At 36.2% G+C, this 21,166-nt stretch overlaps 1 protein-coding gene across 2 annotated transcripts in view; it reads left to right on the plus strand.

The window, feature by feature from the left end:
• Positions 1 to 21,166, plus strand: part of GMPS (guanine monophosphate synthase) — a 76,904-nt gene that overhangs the window by 15,554 nt on the left and 40,184 nt on the right. For both annotated transcript variants that reach the window (XM_060099059.1, XM_060099060.1), the window contains exons 3-5: positions 1,924 to 2,038; positions 8,430 to 8,527; positions 11,200 to 11,303. In XM_060099059.1, coding sequence (XP_059955042.1) covers positions 1,924 to 2,038; positions 8,430 to 8,527; positions 11,200 to 11,303 — 317 coding nt within the window. The remainder of the gene's footprint in view (positions 1 to 1,923; positions 2,039 to 8,429; positions 8,528 to 11,199; positions 11,304 to 21,166) is intronic.

Consider the following 21,166-nt stretch of genomic DNA (forward strand, 5'->3'; position numbering starts at 1 on the left):
TGCATGGTGGTTATCCCTTATAAAACTAAATAGAAACTAAATACTGAAATTCTAGAGATTTTGATTATTAAGTATGTTTTAGAGAGTTTTAGCTTCTGCATTTTTAAGAGGCTAGGTTACATATCTACCCTTAGGGCTAGCCCCATTCCCCTTTAAAATTGTTATCTTAAAGGTGTCACATTTATCATCTGATTAGATTATCTTCAGTCTCTTTTGCAAGAGATAAGCTGACAGACATAATGTATACCAAAATTCATGTTACCAATACAAGGTTTAAAGGGTAGGGCTTTTGTGCTCACTTAAATTATTGTTATATATTTTTTAAAAATACATTATGGGCTTCCCTGGTGGTGCAGTGGTTGAGAGTCCGCCTGCCGATGCAGGGGACACTGGTTTGTGCCCCGGTCCAGGAAGATCCCACATGCCGTGGAGCGGCTGGGCCCGTGAGCCATGGCCACTGAACCTGCACGTCCGGAGCCTGTGGTCCGCAACGGGAGAGGCCACAACAGTGAGAGGCCCGTGTACTGCAAAAAAAAGACCAAAAAAACAAAAAAAATTACCTTGTTGAGTAATTTTTATGAATTTGACTTATATTATTTTTCTGGATGTATTAAAGTCTAGCATTTTAGTTTATATATATTTTTGCATGGCAGGCAGCCACTAATTATAAGGTGAATTGTAATCCAATTTTGTTTGTAAGTAGATTTTGGTTATATCTTGGAATGCATTTTCCTTTAGAAATATAGATAAATCAGGATTCCTGCAAACTCAAACTTAAAATTAGTTTGAGGGTACTTTAAATTGATTAAAGGGCATAAGTATGCCTGTATCGTGTAAACTGGAGAGCATTAGTAGTCTGAAGGTGCAAGTCTCTCTGTGATTCCAGTTATTTGTGGCCATGTAAGGGTGAAAGTCCAGTATTAGCAGATTTTTTCCCTTGTTTTCCCTAAAGAAAATCTAGAAATCTGAATTTTTATGTAAAAATCATAACATTAAAGTGTTCTATAAAGTTTTTGGTAGAATGCTGAGGATCAAAGTTAGCTGTATTAGAGGCCAGGTGAGGAATATAGGTCTCTGTTTTCAGCTTTCTTTACATGAATAGTTCTATTCCCAAGTTAACCCATGGAATGCTCTATAAATTGTAATGTAGTTAAGTGATAATACTGACCATGGTTCTGAGAGCAGGGCATATGAGGCAAGTCGTGTTAGCTCTTATTCCTAGGTCTCAGGTAAAATTGTTGGGAATATTGGACAGGTTTTAAACAGGCAAAGTTAGGTAATTCTTCACATTTTCTGCCATTCTTTATTGTAGAGTATTTTGCTCTGCATAATCCAGGGCCTTCATAATACCTTCAGTTGCCCTGCTGTGACCTGCTTCACTCCTGACCTCTCAGGAGACCTGTATTTTCACCATCTCGCTTTAGAATTCTCATTTACTTCCTCTGTTGATGAGGAAACAAAACAAATACAGGCTAACCTTCATAGATTGAAACATTGGTTTTATATATTTGGTAGTTTGTACTTATTAACAAGTGTTTGTTGAATTGATAAACTTTCATGTATTGCAATAAAGTAGAGTAAAAATAAGTAAGCTGTGTAGAGGACTTCCCTGGTGGTCCAGTGGTTAAGACTCTGTGCTTCCACTGCAGGGGGCACGTGTTCGATCCCTGGTCAGGGAAGGAAGATCCTGCATGCTGTGGCCAAAAAAAAAAAAAAAAAAAAAAAATTAAGCTGTGTAAGAGGCTGTTAATAGGCTGATAGAATCTGGATCTGCTATAGCATAGTGAAAACATCACAAAATCTCTGAATCTGTATCAAGTCTCCCTCAGTGGTACAAGCAAGAGAGGGCATAGACCTTGTATAAAAATTTGTATAAAAATTAGCAGTTAAAGATCTTCATTATTCTCTTCCTTAAATCCACAGTGCTATTATCATCTCTGGAGGACCTAATTCCGTGTATGCAGAAGATGCTCCCTGGTTTGATCCAGCAATATTCACTATTGGCAAGCCTGTTCTTGGAATTTGCTATGGCATGCAGGTATATGCATCTGTGAATTTGCCTTAAGAGTTAATTTATTCTGCTTTTGACTCCTACTGTATTAGTATTTTCTATCTTTAGAGTAAGTAAGATATTTAGTTATATGAGATAATTTGTTCATATTACAACTGTTTATGAATTGCTACACTAGTATGGCAGAACTGACTTCAGTGGGGATTTTCAGAAAAGCAACTATATATTACTGCTTACAACAAAACACTGTCCATTAAAAAAAAACTTAGACATTTAAATACACATAAAAGTTGCAGAAGTAGTTCACAGAGCTCCTGTATACTTTTACTCATTTCCCCAGTTATGACATTTTTAACCATTTTGAGAGTAATTTGCAAACAAGGTGTTCTGTTACTTGTTGTATCCTAAGTACTAGAATTCTGTCCTACGGAACCACAGTATAGTTATCAAAATCAGGAAGTTAACATTGACTCAGTGTTAGCATCTGATCCACAGACTCCATTCACATTTCACTGTTGGTCTCATTAATGTCTCTTATAATTCATGAATCCAGTCTAGGACCATGTGTTGTATTAGGTTGTCATGTCGCTTTACATTACTTTAGTTTAGAATCATTTCTCAATCTTTCCTTCTCTTTCATGACCTTGGCAATTAAAAAAATGTACATTCCAGTTACCTTGTAGAGTAGTCCTCAGTCTTGGTTTGTTTGATGTTTACTCATTGTTAGATTCAGGTTATGTATTTTTGTCAGGAATACCACAGAAGTAATGCTTTGCTCTTCTCAGAGCATCTCATTAGGAGGCACGTGATGTCAATTAATATCATGATAGGTGACGTTCATTTTGATTATTTTGTTAAGATGGTGTCTGCCAGGTGTCTTCACGGCAATGTTAATTAAGTGTATATGTAGGGGAGTGGCCAAGATGGTGGAATAGGAAAACCCTGAGCTCACCTCCTCTCATGGGCACACCAAAATTAACGACTATTTACAGAGCAACTATTGATGAGAATCTAGCAGAAGAGGTCTTCTACAGCTAAAGATATAAAGAAGGAACCACAGTGAGATGGGTAGGAGGGTCAGAGTTACAGTCAAGACACATAGCCCTGTGTGGGTGACCCACAAATGGGAGAATAATTACAATTGCAGAGGTTTCCCCCAAGGTCAGAGCCCCATATTGGGCTCCCCAGCCCAGGGGTCCTGCACCAGGAAAATGAACCCCCAGAACATTTGGCTTTGAAGGCCATTGGGGCTTACTTTTGGGAGAGACAGAGGGTTGTGGGAAATACAGATTCCACTCTTAAAGGGTGCACACAAAATCTCACACGCTCCAAGACTTAGGGCAGAAGCAGTAATTTAAAAGGAGCCTGGGTCAGACCCACCTGCTGATCTTGGAGAGTCTCCTGGAGAGGCAGGAGGCAATTGGAGCTCACCCTGGAGACATAGACACTGGAGGCAGCTATTTCTGGAAGCTTATTCTACCATGAGGACCCCAGTGTTGGTGCCATTTTGGGATACTCCTCATTTTAGTAGTGAGCAGAACAGTGAATTGTCTTTTTTTTTAAACAACCTGGTTGAAACTTGTGTATTGATATGAATAATGCACAAAGGGAAGCTATTCAAAAGTTAGAAAGTGAACAGACCAATACATTTTCTAATAACTGTCTCTGGAGCTTTCAGTAAAGGAAGGAAACATAAATCAATGTTCACGTAAGAATGTGAATATTTTTATTATTCCTACTCTTGATACAAGGGCAGAATATTAGAAATCACTGGTCTGCAAAACAGCTTTACCAGATTTTGCTTCTTGTTAATTGATTGTTATGGTTTTCCATTGATTTAGAGGAAATGCCGACTAAAAATATATAAAATACAATATCTATAATAATGGATATTTTCTTATCTAGGCAACAAGAATTTTATAGTAAAAGGTTCTTTCTCCCCTGTAATGTGCTCCGAAAAGTCAACTGGTGATTATAAATTTGACTTGGATAATAGCTTATTTTTAGATTTTCCCACCTAGTATTCTAATATGTTTTCTCATAAGAGCCTGTTTCCTGATCAGATTGAACATTGGAAATTGGCTGACTTTTTTTTTTAAATATGTCTTTGCCCCATGATGTAATGTATTTACATAATTTATTGATCTTCCTTGCCTGAGTAGTCAATATTAATCATAAAGTACAACTAATAATTACAATTTAAAAAAAAGAAAGTTTTGGCCATGCCACACAGCATGTAGGATCTTAGTTCCCCGACCAGGGATCAGACCTCTCCCCCGGGCTTCCCTGGTGGTGCAGTGGTTGAGAGTCTGCCTGCCGATGCAGGGGACACGGGTTCGTGCCCCGGTCCGGGAAGATCCCACATGCCGCAGAGAGGCTAGGCCCGTGAGCCATGGCCACTGAGCCTGTGCGTCCGGAGCCTGTGGTCCGCAACGGGAGAGGCCACAACAGTGAGAGGCCCGCGTACAGCAAAAAAACAAACAAAAAAACAAAACCTGTCCCCCTTGCATTGGAAGTGTAGAGTCTTAACCACTGGACAGCCAGGGAAGTCCAGCACAACCTGTAATTAAATGGTTTTTAGTATATTGAGAGGTATTATAACATTTTGCAAGGAAGAGTCTCACAAGATATTTTTTGGCACCCACTTAGAGTGAAATAGGTCTGGAAAATGCTCCCTTAATTTAAATGATAGTGGCTGACTGTTTCTCCATTATGTCAGTACCCCCTTATAATTGTAAGACCACATTTTTCTGTCATTCAGTAGGGGTCTGTGATAGCCGGAGCCTGGCCTGCTTATGTTAAATGCATAAAAAATTTTGCCTTTGTCATCTGAACTTTCATAGTAGTATAAGGGAATAGGCTGATCTTGCTCCTTTGGGCAGAAATTGTCTTTCTATAAAATATTGATAAACAAACAAACAAACAAACAAACAAATAAATAATACCATGTAGCTAATATGCTGTTTGTAAAGGACTACCGCTTCTTAGTGACTCTTAGTTGAGTAATTTTAGCACCAAAGTTCTCACTCTGGTATATACCTTTGCCCCTTCCATGGCATCCTGAAATTTTAGTTATTTCAGTGTCTTCTGTACCATCTTTTGCCATTAACTCTTTTCAAGAGTCTTTCTGATTGCTTCCTGGTAGTTCTTTGCTTTGGAAGAAAAAAGTCTGTCCTGCTCCTTGCTCCCTTTACCTCTATTACCGTTTATGCCCCACTCAGCATAAGAAATAGAATATTAGTAGAACTTTTAAAACTCTCTTCATGCTTTTTTCCATTCTACATTCTTCTCTCTTCCTGCAAGAGGTAACACTTTCCTGAAATGTTATTCATTCCCTTTCTTTTATTTGTAGCTTTATACATATTGTATTTCTAAATAATATTTTACTTAGTTTTGCCTATTGACCTTAATATAAGTGAAATCATACTTCATGTATTTTCATTTTTGGTTTTGAGATTCATTAATTTTATTTTCACTACTGAGTTTATTGTTTGAATGTAGCACAAATTAATTATACATTCCACTGTTAGTATCACTGGTCTTTTCCCAGGTTTTTGCTATTACAGATACTGCCATGAATATTTTTGGACTCTTCATCTGGTATTGTACATAGACAGACTTTTCTCTAGGCTAATCATTAATTGAAATGCCGAGTCTCAGCTTCACGAGGAAATGATATTTGCCCCCAAAGTACATTCCCAGAGCAGTATATAAGTATATAAAAATTCCTTCTGCTCTATATCCCTGCCAGGCCTTGACAAGGTCAGCTTTTTTTTTTTTTTTTCCTTTATTTGCCTAGCTGAAGAGGTATTAAATGACATCATGTTGTAGTTTTAATGGTCATTTTCCTTATTTTAAGATTCATGTGTTTATTTGCCATTAGTCATTAGTGTCTGCTTTGCTGTAAAAGCTTATTTGTGATTTTTTGCACATTTTTCTGTTGAATTTTTTAGATTGTTTTTATGTATGCTGGATACTAAACTTTTGCCAATCATATATATTGCCTATACCTTCTAGACTGTGACTTCTCTCTTCACTATAATTTCATTTTTTTTTTTAAAGAAACATCTTTATTACAAGCATTTGGCTTCTTTATAGACTCCCACAGGTTTTTATTGGTGGAATTTCCTCCCGTTTCCCCCTCCCAAATCTAAGATTTATTTTAAAACTTTGGCATATAAGACAGATAAGAGGGAAGCTGACCCAATTAGAGTGGTAGACCTAGTAGACTTACAGGGGTGTTTTTTGAGGCATTTAGGACCTCGAGGTTATCAGGAATCCATACTGAAAACCGTTTCCTTAAGTCAAAATAGAATATTAAAACAAAATTTTAACAAAGTAAAGTGTTTTACTCTACATAAAGTTATTCCCTCCTCCCACACACACACTTAGCTGGTCTTTCAACTCCTTGTATTTTCACCCTTAAGTAGCATACATAGTCAGGAATCAAGAATAAGCATGAAAGCCTTCTGAACAGGTGACATAGCTTTAAATTTTACTTCAAGCCTTTGGCTTTGTAAAAGCCTTTAATTTAGACTGTGAACTTTTAAATTGTGTAGCGTTCCAACAGCTTTGGTTATCTTGATCATTCAGCTGTCTTCTAATTAAGAACTGCAAATTAGAGGAGGCAGAGGTTCACAAGGTTCATTGAGTGGTGTAGAGGAAAACATTCATTTTTCATTCAGCAAATTTGAATGACTGACTGCTCTGGGCCACATAATTTCTTAGGCCCCTGGGACTGTGAATAGACCTGAAGACATGGTTGGGGGAGAGAACACGGTCAGCTTCAGTAATCACACCAGTTTGAATGGCTGGAGTAGAGAATGACAGGGAAGATGAGAAGTGAAATTAGGCGGGGGCAATGTATTGAAAAGTCTGTTCCATATTGGACTTTATCCTGTAGACAAGGAGTCAGCAAACTGTAGCCTGCTGCCAAAGCTGGCCCACTGCCTGTTTTTGTATGACCTGCAAGCTAAGAATGGTTTTTATGATTTTAAAATGGTTTTTATGGTTGGAGTTGAAAAACATTAAAAAAAATTATATTTTGTGACATGTGAAAATTAAGTGAAATTCAAATTTCAGTGCCCGTAAATAAAGTTTATTGGAACACCGCCACATCCAGTCCTTTAAGTATTGTCTGTGGGTGCTTTTGTGTTAACGACGACAAGAGTTGAACAGTTGCTCCAGAGACAGTAGGGCCTGCAAAGGCTAAAATACTTACTCTTTGGCCCTTGACAGGAAAAACTTACCAACCCAGATGTAGATGATAGAGAGTCATTAAGAATTTAATAATGGACTAACAGAATCATATTTATATCTTAGTAGCTGACATTCATAGATCTCTGGAATATAGGCTGGAAGATAGGCAAGACTGGAGGCAAGGGGACTGATTAGACTGCAGCAGTGTTTCCTAAACTGTGTTGGTTAAGGTGCTGCAGAAAGTGTTTTACTTATGAGTCTTTAGTTTGGGAAATACCGGGTTAAACAAGGATTAGCAGGGTTTTTTTTAACTGCTGGACTTAACCCAAACCTTTATTGCAGGAAGGTTAATTGTGAATGTCTAAGAGGAGAATGTAGAGGGCAGCATTTGCTGATGGTTTTGAAGAATATGCCATTGTGCATCACAAGAATGAACATTTATTTAGCCCTCTGCCGACTTTTCTGTTGGGGGCTGGGTCAACCTGCATCACATATTGTTGTGGCAGGTATCTTATGACATCTGTTGTGGAACAGACATACCAAGATGGGTTGTAGTGATTTTATTGATGCACATTTAATGTTCCTAAAAATCTTGTGTGTGTCTGGTGTTGGGGGTGTTTTGGACATACGTAAGTGATAAATAAGAAGATTGACACAAGAAGGGTCAGAATGTAGAGACCACTTAAAAGTCTGTAGGTGTATGGGATTTGAACAAATAAATTTAATTGAAAGACCATATTTTATTGCTTATCTCATCTCCACAGGACAGCCTTTTGCAGACTTTCAGACTATTCCTTTGGAGCCAAAGATTAAACAGTTTGGGGGAATTTATATCTGCCTGGTTTTAATACCAACTAGGTACTTTCTAAGCTCAAAGTGCCTTTTAAAATGCTTTAAAATTAAACAGATGTAAGTGTTAAAGAAATCCCTATTTTTAACAGATGAATTAAAGTACCCTAAACGGAAAATTTGCTAGTGTTTAGGAATTTGACCTGAGGTTAATTTTTATTAATTTAGTTTTGTTTTATAACTATGCCTTTTAAGAACTTTATAATTATATACAATAACACCAAGTTATCTACAGTTATCAGACTTCCTTTATTTTGGGGGCACAAATATAACAGCTATCCTAAAAATAAGAAACATAAATTATTAATGTAAGAAATTGAGTAATTTTCTTTTGATTTATATTAACATCAATTTATTTTCTCTTGAACAGATGATGAATAAGGTATTTGGAGGTACTGTGCACAAAAAAAGTGTTAGAGAAGATGGAGTCTTCAGTATTAGTGTGGATAACACATGCTCGTTATTCAGGTATTAAAGATATTTTTAGATCAATAAGAATGTTAGTAGATTAACTAACTTACAGCTGGGAATGTTATTCTTCAAAATTGGAGATTCTGTAATTCTTAGACAAAATTAAGGCCACAGTAGTGGCCAAAGGTGTTAATTGTCATATTTGTCTTCCAGTTGAGTGTCAAGACAGCAGCAGATCGCAGTGATGCTAATTAGGGATAAGAAAAGCACTTAATGACATAATTTAAAAGTACCTGTGCAGTCTTGAACTCCTCTTTGGGACAGCATATTGTGATGCCAACATTTGTAGTTTTCCCTTTTCACTCTTTTAGTAGAGTGTGATTCTAAACATTAGTATGACAGACGTGGCAAATGGATAATGTTTTAAACTGTCCTGCATTTGTATACGTCTTCCTCTACCATGTTCTTGCTCTGGGTACTTAGCAAGCTACCCATTGCTGGACCCATTACTAAATATGTGTTTTATTTCCCTCTTCCTCACTTTCTCTACTGTATCTGAGCATAACTATACTTTGTGTACTGTCTTTAATACAGTGAATGTATTAATTTATTTTATTGCTAGGTGATAATAGATTAAGTACAGCAGCTCTAATGTATTTGAAGATTAGTGAATGAGCTGTTCATTGGCTTTCTAGAATCATTTATCTTCTGCCTTACTAAAAAAAAATAGCTGAGTTTTCATTCAGCTTCCTGAAAGACCAGAAAACTTAAGTTTTAGTCACTTGCTTTCTTTTTTAGGGTTTTCTGATGTTTTGGATATAGCCCATTTAGGTGGACTATTGATAGAGTTACTCACTTTTTTTTTAAACTAAATTTCATTTTTATTTAAAAATCACATTTCTCCCTAACTGCATTCAATCTGTAAAACACTGGCTGATGTCAGCTAATGTTGTTTTTATTATCATTTCTTATAACTGTGCTAATTATTTTTTATAGATTCGTTTATTAACATATTCTTACAGCCTCCATTGAGTTGTGCCTAAATTAATTCTTAATGAATAGTGTTCTCCAAATCGGACAGATCAGAAATTTTAAAATTCAAGTTAAGAACTTTTATCTGAAATGGAGATTTCCCAGTTTTTACACAGAACTGGCTGTGGCTGGCTTTTCTTTAATACTGGAAAGAACAAAAATAAGCATATATGTATTCAAGTATTCTTGTTTTCAAAGGGGTAGTAATAAAAAAAAGCCCGAGTTGCTCAAAATAATTTTAAGAACTGAAGCTGCTCATTGCCAAAATACGTTTTTGAAATCCAGTGCTTGTTCTACTTCATAATGGAGAGGTGTTGCTTACATTGATCTGTATCTCAAGTGACTACTCTTGAGAACTACTTCAGGAATCTTGCTGGTAGAAGGTGATACTACGGGAGGCTTTAAATGTAAAGATCTGGTTAAGATTTAAAGTTTTTCTGTCTTTGTAGATCTAAAATCCTGGTACTCACTTACAACCTACACAAATCCTAGGTAATAGTGATGACAATAATAACAACCGCAAAATATCCTTTTGCTTTTAAAGTACTTTATCTTCTTGCTTTATTTAAAAATTTTTATTTCTTAATATTATTTAATACCAAGTCCTTGTTCAGATTTTTTCATAATGTAAAAAATATCTTTATGGTTGATTTGTTTGCATCAGGGTCCAAAGAAAGTCCACACAATTGCATTTGATAAATGTTACTTACATAGTTTTAATCCATGCCATTAATTACTTCTGTCCTTAAGATAAATTCCAATGAGATATAATTTTGAAATTATTATCTTATAGCCTCTTGAAATTGTGTGTGTGTGGTGGTGGGGGACGTTATATTACCAACTTTATTTATTTTTTTTTTACTCACAGACTTAGAGAACGAACTTACAGTTACTGGGGAGGGGGACAGGCTGGGGGTGGGGAGAGTCAGGGCGTGTGGGACTGACATGTACACCTGCTGTATTTAAAATGGATAACCAACAAGGACCTACTGCATAGCACAGGGAGCTCTGCTCAATATTATGTAACAATCTAATTGGGAAAAGAATTTGAAAAAGAATAGATCCATGTATATGTATAACTGAATCACTTTGTTGTACACCTGAAACTAACACAACATTGTTAATCAACTATACTCCAACATAAAATAAAAAGTTAAAAAAAATAACAACTTTATATATTGTTTCAGTTTTCAATTTTTATGGATTGTCTTTTTCTGAAATTTATTATTGTTATTTGCTTTATAATGGACAGAATAAGTTTAAATTCTAGCAGTGTTGCACTGTTACATACATTCTGTCTTTTCTTGATTTACACACAGAAGAAGCTGGTATTTCTAAAGCAAAAAACTACCAATTATAAGATGAATAAGTTCTAGGAATCTTATGTACAGCATGTAGACTACAGTTAACAACACCGTATTGTATATTTGAAAGTCGCTTAGAGAGTGGATCTTAAATGCTCTCACCACACACAAAAAATGGTAACTGTGTGAGGTGGTGGATATGTTAACTAACTTTTACTGTAGTAATCATTTCACAATATATATGTATATGAAATCATCGATTGTACACCTTAAACTTACATAATGTTATATATGTTATTATGTCTCAATAAAGCTAGAAAAAAATAAAGCAAAAGAATCCATTAATCATGTCTAATAATTAAGCTATTTGTGTATTGTTTTATTTTTTATTAGGGGCCTTCAGAAGGAAGAAATTGTTTTGCTTACCCATGGAGATAGTGTAGACAAAGTAGCCGATGGATTCAAGGTTGTGGCACGTTCTGGGAGTATAGTGGCAGGTAAAAATTCTAAATCTTTTGCAAATTTCATTGTAAAAAATTTATCTGAGAAGCCTATAAGCATATGTTTCTGTATGAGGTACTGTTTTTGATGTTTCTTATTTTTTTAAAGATATTGTAAATGTCATAGGGTCAACCATTAATTTATGAAGGGTATTTAATATTAGAAGGATTATCTAGAAGTCACTTACTCGTTTGCTCTGAAATAGTTTTAAAAATATTTATTCTAATATGTTTTCCAGACATAAAATACAGCTACAACTCAGGAAGAATTTGAGAACTATTTACCTCTCCAGCATGCTGTATTCATAATTGTCTTTTTTTTATGCTTTTCTTAGGTATATATAGGCATGTATCTTGGATGCTATAAAACACCAGACTAAGCATTCAGGGCATTTCTCTGAACCAGGGTTGGTAGACTATTACCTCTGGGTCAAATCCAGCCTGTAGCCTGTTTTTGTATGTTTAGGAACTAAGAATGATTTTTACATTATTAAAGGGTTATAATAAACAACAGGGGCTATATGTATGTGTCCCACCAAGCTTAAAGCTTATACTGTTTTTTAACCCTTTGTAGGAAGTTTGCCAACGCATGCTTCTAAACCATTTTTTGTTCTCTGTTTTTTTGAGGAAGAGTTAATTTTCTGGCAGTTTGTGATTTTTTTTTTTTTTTACTTGCTTACTTGAATAATTGTAACGTAAATAATCACCGGTAATCCTGGATATCTGCAAAAGAAAAAAGTGGGGTTATCAATAAAGTTCTTGTTTGATATGCTACACCTAAAAAGTTGAAAAAAAATTCGTAATGGATAAATTGAATTGAGTATTCTACCTGCAGTTACTTAACAGATTAATGTATTAGCATAGGAATTATCAGGAATGGTTTTTTATATTGACGGGTTTTTATATGAGATCAATAGTGGTAGATGAGCTTATGTATTTTAATTCATTTAACAAATATCTGAGTACCCACATGTGCCGGGCACAATTCTAGGTGCCAGTGAACAAAATGGACAAAACCTCTGTTTAATGTTATAGTTGGTGAGGGTGGAGATGGGGGAGGGGTGGGACAGACAGAACACAGATAAATACAAAATAAGTCAGGTGTTGGACATGTTTAAATGCACTGAAAAAATAAATAGAAGAGAAGAGTATTGTGGAATGTGTGATTAAGACTGTTACTGTTGTAGATAGGGTATTCAGAGATGGAGATGGTGTTCCTATTAGATGATATGAGACATGGAGGAAGTAAGTGCTGACCCTTTTGGATATTTAGGGAAAGAGTAAATAGCAGTACAGAGTTCCTGGGATGGGACCTTGTTTAACGAACAGCAAGGAAGCCACATGGTTACAGCAGAGTAAGCATGGAGTGTGTGGTAGAAGATGAGGTCAGAGAGGTTGTTGGGAACCAGAACACCAGGACTTTTGAGGCCACTGTGAAAATGTTGGCTTTACTCATAATGAGGTGGAGTTTTTAACAAAGGAGAGAGAGACACAATCTGATTTCAGGATTACCCTGGCTACAGTGAGGAGAAAAGAGACCGTTAAATGTAGAAGCAGAGACCAGCTAGAAATCTCTGGTAGTAATCAGGAAAGGAGACTGTGTAAGAAACCGGGTGGTAGAGGTGGAAGTGCTTAGGAGTGATTGGGTTCTCATATAGATCTTGTACATATTTTGTTAGATTTATACCAAAGTATTTGATTTGGGGGGGGCGTGCTAATGTTAATTGTATTTTTAATTTAAATTCCACTTGTTCATTGCTGGTGTATGGGAAAGCAATGAACTCGTGTGTTAACCTTGTATCCGGCAACTTTGTTGTAATCATTTATTAGTTCTATTTCCTTTTCTTGTCCTATGGCATTAGCTAGGACTTTCATTATGATGTTGAAAAGCAATGGTGAGAGGGAACATCCTTACTTTGTTCCTGATCTTAGTGGGAAAGTTTTGAGTTTCTCATGGTTAGGTATGATGTTAGCTGTAGGCTGTAGAAGATAGTCTTTATCAAATTGATGTCCCCCTCTATTTCTAGTCTCCTGAGAGTTTTAATCATGAATGGGCATTTGGATCTATTTCATATGCTTTATCTGCATCTATTGATATGATCATGTAATTTTTCTTCTTTAGCCTGTTGATGTGATGGATTACAGTAATTGGCTCTATTTCTAACAGAAGGATGTTGAAGTATCTTAACTGCAGTAGTTGATTCATGTATTTCTCCCTATAATTATATCAGTTTTTGCCTCATCTATTTTGTTGCTTTCCTGTTAGGTGCATACGCATTAAGGATTATTATGTCTTCTTTAGGAATGAACCCCTTTATCATTATATATATGCTCCTCTTTATCCCTGATAACTTTTCTTGCCTGAAGTCTGCTCTGTTTGACATTAATGTATCTACTCATGCTATCTTATAATTAGTGTTATCATGATATATCATTCTCTATCCATTTACTTTTGATCTGTGTCTTTATATTTAAAGTGGATTTCTTGTAGACAACATATATAGTTAGGTTTTCTTCTTGATCCACTATGACAACCTCTGTCTTTTAATTGAGGCATTTAGACTATTGGAGTTTAAAGTGATTATTGATAGTGTTGGATTAATATCTACCATATCTGTTACTGTTTTCTATTTGTTGTCCTTGTTCTTTGTTCTTATTTTTGTCTTCTATTCTTTTCCTGCCTTTTGTGGTTTTAATTGGGCATTTTATGTGATCCCATTTTCTCTTTTCTGCATATCAGTTCTATTTCTTTTTTTACTTTTTTTAGAAAAAGTTGCCCTAGATTTTACAATATACATTTACAACTAACCCAAATTCTCTTTGAAATTACACTGTACCACTTCACAAGTAGTGTACCTTATAATAACAAAATAAACCTAATTCTTTCCTCTCATCCCTTGTACATTGCTGTCAGTTCATTTCACTTATAAGTAAGCATGAATAAGCATATCTATCTATAAGCATACATAAATGTATCACTGTTGATATTATTCTGGATACAGTTATCTATTACATCAATTAGGAAGAAGAAAATTTTAATTTTACCTTTATTTATTCCTGCTCTGATACTCTTTTTTATGTATATCCAAGTTTCCGATCTTTATCATTTTCCTTCTCTCTAAAGAACTTTTTTTTTGAATTTTATTTTATTTATTTTTTTTATACAGCAGGTTCTTATTAGTTATCTATTTTATACATATCAGTGTATACATGTCAATCCCAATCTCCCAATTCATCCCCCCCCGCCACCACTTTCCCCCTTTGGTGTCAATACGTTGGTTCTCTACATCTGTGTCTTTATTTCTGCCCTGCAAACCGATTCCTCGGTACCATTTTTATAGGTTCCACATAAATGCATTATTATACGATACTTGTTTTTCTCTTTCTCACTTACTTCACTCTGTATGACAGTCTCTACATCCATCCACATCTCTACAAATGACCCAATTTCATTCCTTTTTATGGCCGAGTAATATTCCATTGTATATATGTACCACATCTTCTTTATCCATTTGTCTGTCGATAGGTATTTAGCTTGCTTCCATGACCTGACTATTGTAAATAGTGCTGCAGTGAACATTGGGGTGCATGTGTTTTTTTGAATTATGGTTTTCTCTGGGTATATGCCCAGTAGTGGGATTGCTGGGTCATACAGTAATTCTATTTTTACTTTTTAAAGGAACCTCCATACTGTTCTCCATAGTGGCTGTATCAGTTTACATTCCCACCAACAGTGCAAGAGGGATCTCTTTTCTCCACACCCTCTCCACCATTTGTTGTTTGTAAATTTTCTGATGATGCCCATTCTAACTGGTGTGAGGTGATAACTCATTTTAGTTTTGATTTGCATTTTTCTAATAATTAGTGGTGTTGAGCAGCTTTTCATGAGCCTCTTGGCCATTTGCATGACTTCTTTGTAGAAATGTCTATTTAGGTCTTCTGCCCATTTTTGGATTGGGTTGTTTGTTTTTTTTTACTGTTGAGCTGCATGAGCTGTTTATATATTTTGGAGATTAATCCTTTGTCCATTGATTTGTTTGCAAATATTTTCTCCCATTCTGAAGATTGTCTTTTTGTCTTGTTTATAGTTTCCTTTGTTGTGCAAAAGCTTTTACGCTTCATTAGGTCCCATTTGTTTATTTTTGTTTTTATTTCCATTACTCTAGGATGTGGATCAAAAAAGTTGTTGCTGTGATTTATGTCAAACAGTGTTCTTCTTATGTTTTCCTCTAACAGTTTTATAGTGTCTGGCCTTACATTTAGGCCTCTAATCAATTTGAGTTTATTTTTGTGTATGGAGTTAGGGAGTGTTCTAATTTCATTCTTTTACATGTAGCTGTCCTGTTTTCCCAGCACCACTTATTGAAGAGGCTGTCTTTTCTCCATTGTATATTCTTGCCTCCTTTGTCAAAGATAAGGTGACCATATATGCGTGGGTTTATCCCTGGGTTTTCTATCCTGTTCCATTGATGTATATTTCTGTTTTTGTGCCAGTACCATATTATCTTGATTACTGTAGCTTTGTAGTATAGTCTGAAGTCAGGGAGTGTGATTCCTCCAGCTCCGATTTTTTCCCTCAAGACTGCTTTGGCTATTCAGAGTCTTTTGTGTCTCCGAATTTTAAGTTTTTTTGTTCTAGTTCTGTAAAAAGTGCCACTGGTAATTTGATAGGGGTTGCATTGAACCTGTAGATTGCCTTGGGTAGTACAGTCCTTTTCACAATATTGATTCTTCCAATCCAAGAACATGGTATATCTCTGCATCTGTTGATATCATCTTTAATTTCTTTCATCAGTGTCTTATAGTTTTCAGAGTACAGGTCTTTTAATTCCTTAGGCAGGGTTATTCCTAGGTATTTTATTCTATTTGTTGCAGTGGTGAATGGGATTGTTTCCTTAATTTCTCTTTCTGATCTTCTGTTGTTAGTTCATAGGAATGCAAGAGATTTCTGTGCATTAATTTTGCATCCTGCAACTTTAGCAGATTCATTCTTTAGCTCTACTAGTTTTCTGCTGGCATCTTTAGGATTCTCTATGTATAGTATGTCATCTGCAAACAGTGACAGTTTTACTTCTTCTTTTCCAATTTGTATTCCTTTTATTTCGTTTTCTTCTCTGATTGCCGTGGCTAGGACTTCCAAAACTATGTTGAATAATAGTGGTGAGAGTGGATATCCTTCTCTTGTTCTTGATCTTAGAGGAAATGCTTTCATTTTTTCACCATTGAGAATGATGTTTGCTGTGGGTTTGTCATATATCGCTTTTATTATGTTGAGGTAGGTTCCCTCTATGCCCACTTTCTGGATAGTTTTTATCATAAATCGGTGTTGAATTTTATCAAAAGCTTTTTCTGCATCTATTGAAATGATCATGTGGTTTTTATTCTTCAATTTGTTAATATGGTGTATCACATTGATTGATACGCATATAGTGAAGAATCCTTGCATCCCTGGGATAAATCCCACTTGATCATCATGTATGATCCTTTTAATGTGTTGTTGGATTCTGTTTGCTAGTATTTTGTTGAGGATTTTTGCATCAGTATTCATCATTGATATTGGTCTGTAATTTTCTTTTTTTGTAGTACCTTTGTCTGGTTTTGGTATCAGGGTGATGGTGGCCTCATAGAATGAGTTTGGGAGTGTTCCTTCCTCTGCAGTTTTTTGGAAGAGTTTGAGAAGGATGGGTGTTAGCTTTTCTCTAAATGTTTGATAGAATTCACCTGTGAAGCCATCTGGTCCTGGACTTTTCTTTGCTGGAAGATTTTTAATCAAAGTTTCAATTTCATTACTTGTGATTGCTCTGTTCATATTTTCTGTTTCTTCCTGGTTCAGTCTTGGAAGGTTATATCTTACTAAGAATTTGTCCATTTCTTCCAGGTTGTCCATTTTATTGGCGTGGAATTGCTTGTAGTCATCTCTTAGGATGCTTTGTATTTCTTCGGTGGCTGTTGTAACTTCTCCTTTTTCATTTCTGATTTTATTGATTTGAGTCCTCTCCCTGTTTTTCTTGATGAGTCTGGCCAATGGTTTATCAATTTTGTTTATCTTCTTAAAGAACCAGCTTCTAGTTTTATTGATTTTGCTATTTTCTTTGTTTCTATTTCATTTATTTATACTCTGATCTTTATGATTTCTTTCCTTCTACAAACTTTGGGTTTTGTTTGTTCTTCTTTCTCTAGTTCCTTTAGGTGTAAGGTTAAATTGTTTATTTGAAATTTTTCTTGTTTCTTGAGGTAGGGTTGTATTGCTATAAACTTCCCTCTTAGCACTGCTTTTGCTGCATCCCATAGGTTTTGGATTATCGTGTTTTCATTGTCACTTGTCGCTAGGTATTTTTTGATTTCCTCTTTGATTTCTTAAGTGATCTCTTGGTTATTTATGTTTAGTCTCCACGTGTTTGTGTTTTTTATGGGTTTTTTTCCCTGTAATTCATTTCTACTCTCATAGCATTGTGGTTGGAAAAGATGTTGATATGATTTCAATTTTCTTAAATTTACCAAGGCTCGATTTATGACCCAAGATGTGATCTATCCTGGAGAATGTTCCATGTGCACATGAGAAGAAAGTGTAATCTGCTGTTTTTGGATAGAATGTCCTATAAATATCAATTAACTCTATCTTATCTGTTATATCATTTAAAGCTTGTGTTTCCTTATTAATTTTCTGTCTGGATGTTATGTCCATTCGTGTAAGTGAGTTGTTAAAGTCCCCCACTATTATTGTGTTACTATGGATTTCTTTTATAGCTGTTAGCAGTTACCTTATGTATTGGGGTGCTCCTATGTTGGGTGCCTATAGATTTGTAATGGTTATATTTTCTTCTTGGATTGATCCCCCTTGATCATCCTTCCTTGTCTCTTGTAACATTCTTTATTTTAAAGTCTATTTTATGTGATACAAGTATTGCTACTCCTGCTTTCTTTTGATTTCCATTTGCATGGAATATCTTTTTCCATCCCCTCACTTTCAGTCTGTATGTAGGTCTGATGTGAGTCTCTTGTAGACATTATATATATGGGTCTTGCTCTTATATCCATTCAGCGAGCCTGTGTCTTTTGGTTGGAGCATTTAATCCATTCACATTTAAGGTAATTTTCATTATGTATGTTCCTATGACCATTTTCTTAATTGTTTTGTGTTTGTTTTTGTAGGTCCTTTTCTTCTCTTATGTTTCCCACTTAGAGAAGTTCCTTTAGCATTTGTTGTAGAGCTGGTTTGGTGGTGCTGAATTCTCTTAGCTTTTGCTTGTCTGTAAAGCTTTTGATTTCTCCTTCAAATCTGAATGAGATCCTTGCTGGCTAGAGTAATCTTGATTGTAGGTTCTTCCCTTTCATCACTTTAAATATGTCCTGCCACTCCCTTCTGGCTTGTAGAGTTACTGCTGAGAAATCAGCTGTTAACCTTATGGGAGTTCCCTTGTATGTTCTTTGTCGTTTTTCCCTTGTTGCTCTCAATAATTTTTCTTTGTCTTTAATTTTTGTCAAATTGATTGTGTGTCTTGGCATGCTTCTCCTTGGGTTTATCCTGCCTGGGACTCTGCTCTTCCTGGATTTGGATGGCTATTTCCTTTCCCATGTTAGGGAAGTTTTCAACTATAATCTCTTCATATATTTTCTCGGGTCCTTTCTCTCTCTGTTCTCCTTCTGGGACCCCTGTAATGCAAATGTTGTTGTGTTTAATGTTGTCCCAGAGGTCTCTTAGGCTGGTTTCATTTCTTTTCATTCTTTTTTCTTTATTCTGTTCTGCGGCAGTGAATTCCACCATTCTCTCTTCCAGGTCACTTATCCGTTCTTCAACCTCAATTATTCTGCTGTTGTTTGCTTCTAGTGTATTTTTCATTTCAGTTATTGTATTGTTCATCTCTGTTTCTTTGTTCTTCAATTCTTCTAGGTGTTTGTTCTTTAATTCTTCTAGGTCTTAGTTAAACATATCTTGGATCGTCAAGATCTTTGCCTCCATTCATTTTCCAAGGTCCTGGATCATCTTCACTGTCATTATTCTGAATTCCTCTTCTGGAAGGTTGCCTGTCTCCATTTAGTTGTTTTTCTGGGGTTTTATGTTGTTCCTTCATCTTGTACAAAGTCCTTTGCCTTTTCATCTTGTCTGTCTTTCTGTGAATGTGGTTTTCCTTCCACAGGCTGCAGAATTGTAGTCCTTGCTTCTGCTGTCTGCCCTCTGGTGAATGAGGCTATCTAAGTGTCTTGTGCAAGCTTCCTGATGGGACGGACTGGTGGTGGCTAGAGCTCTGTGTTGCTCTGGTGGGCAGAGCTCTGTAAAACTTTAATCTGCTTGTCTGCTGTTGAGTGGGGCTTGTCTGCTGTTGAGTGGGGCTGGGTTCCCTCCCTGTTGGTTTTTGGGCCTGAGGTGATCCAGCACTGGAGCCTACCTGGTTCTTTGGTGGGGCTAATGGCAGACTCTGGGAGGGCTCAAGCCAAGGAATACTTCCCAGAACTTCTGTTGTCAGTGTCCTTCTGCTTATGGTGAGCCACAGCCACCCCCCCCCACCTCTTCAGAAGACCCTCCAACACTAGTAGGTAGGTCTGGTTCAGTTTCCTATGGGTCATTGCTCCTTCCCCTGGGTCCTGACGCACACACTACTTAGTGTGTGTCCTCCAAGAGTGGAGTCTCTTGTTTCCCCATGTCCTGTCGAAGTCCTGCAGTCAAATCACGCTAGCCTTCAATGTCTGATTCTCTAGGAATTCCTCCTCCTATTGCCATACCCCCAGGTTTGGAAGCCTGACGTGGGGCTCACAACCTTCACTCCAGTGGGTGGACTTCTGTGGTATAATTGTTCTCCAGTTTGTGAGTCACCCACCCTGCAGTTATGGGATTTGATTTTATTGTGATTGCACCCCTCCTACCATCTCATTGTGGCTTCTCCTTTTTCTTTGGATGTGGGGTATCTTATTTGATGAGTTCCAGTGTCTTCCTGTCAATTATTGTTCAGCAGTTAGTTGTGATTCCAGTGCTCTTGCAAGAGGGAGTGAGTGCACGTCCTTCTACTCCGCCATCTTGAACCAATCTTCGTAAAGAACTTCTTTAATATTTCTTGCAAGGTAGTCTCCTGGCAACAAATGGCCTCAATTTTTGTTCGTTTGAGAAAGTTTTTTATTTTTACTGAATTTTTGAAAGGTAGTTTCTCAGGGCACAGAATTTTAGGTTGGTGGGGTTTTTTCTCCCAACTTTTTTTAAAATTTAACTTTTTCAGCTTTATTGAGGTATAATTGACAAAATTATAAAATACTTACAGGGTACAATGTGATGATTTGATATACATTGTGAAAGGATTTTTCCCCAGTGAGTTAATTAACCCATCCATCAGCTCACATACAGTTGATCCTTGAAAAACATGGTTTTGAACTATGTGGGTCAATTTTTACGTGGATCTTTTTCGCTAAATATGTCCTTCAGTAGTATGTGATGTGTTGTTGGTTGAAACTGTGGATGTGGAATTGCAGATCCAGAGGGCTGACTGTAAAGCTATATGCAGATTTTTGAATGCACAAAGGGTAGGTAACCCTAAGCCTTGCATTGTTCAAGGGTCAACTGTATTTACTTTTTTTTGGTGAGAACATTTAATTTCTACTCTCTTAACACTGTATTGGATCCCTGAAATTTGCTATCAGCTATAGTCACCATATTATAGATTATATCCTCAGACCTTATTCATCTTAAACCCAATAATTTGTACCCTTTAACCAACCTCTCCCTATTCCCCTCGTTCCCTAGTCCCTAGGTCACCACTTTTCTACTTTGCCACTTTTGATAGAGATTGAATTGAATCTGTAGATTACTTTGGTGAGAATCGACATTTTAATAGTAGTAATTCTTCTAATCCATGAACATGGAATATCTTTTT

Source organism: Mesoplodon densirostris, chromosome 5 (genome assembly GCF_025265405.1).
Source record: "Mesoplodon densirostris isolate mMesDen1 chromosome 5, mMesDen1 primary haplotype, whole genome shotgun sequence".
Classification (NCBI taxonomy): domain Eukaryota; kingdom Metazoa; phylum Chordata; class Mammalia; order Artiodactyla; family Ziphiidae; genus Mesoplodon; species Mesoplodon densirostris.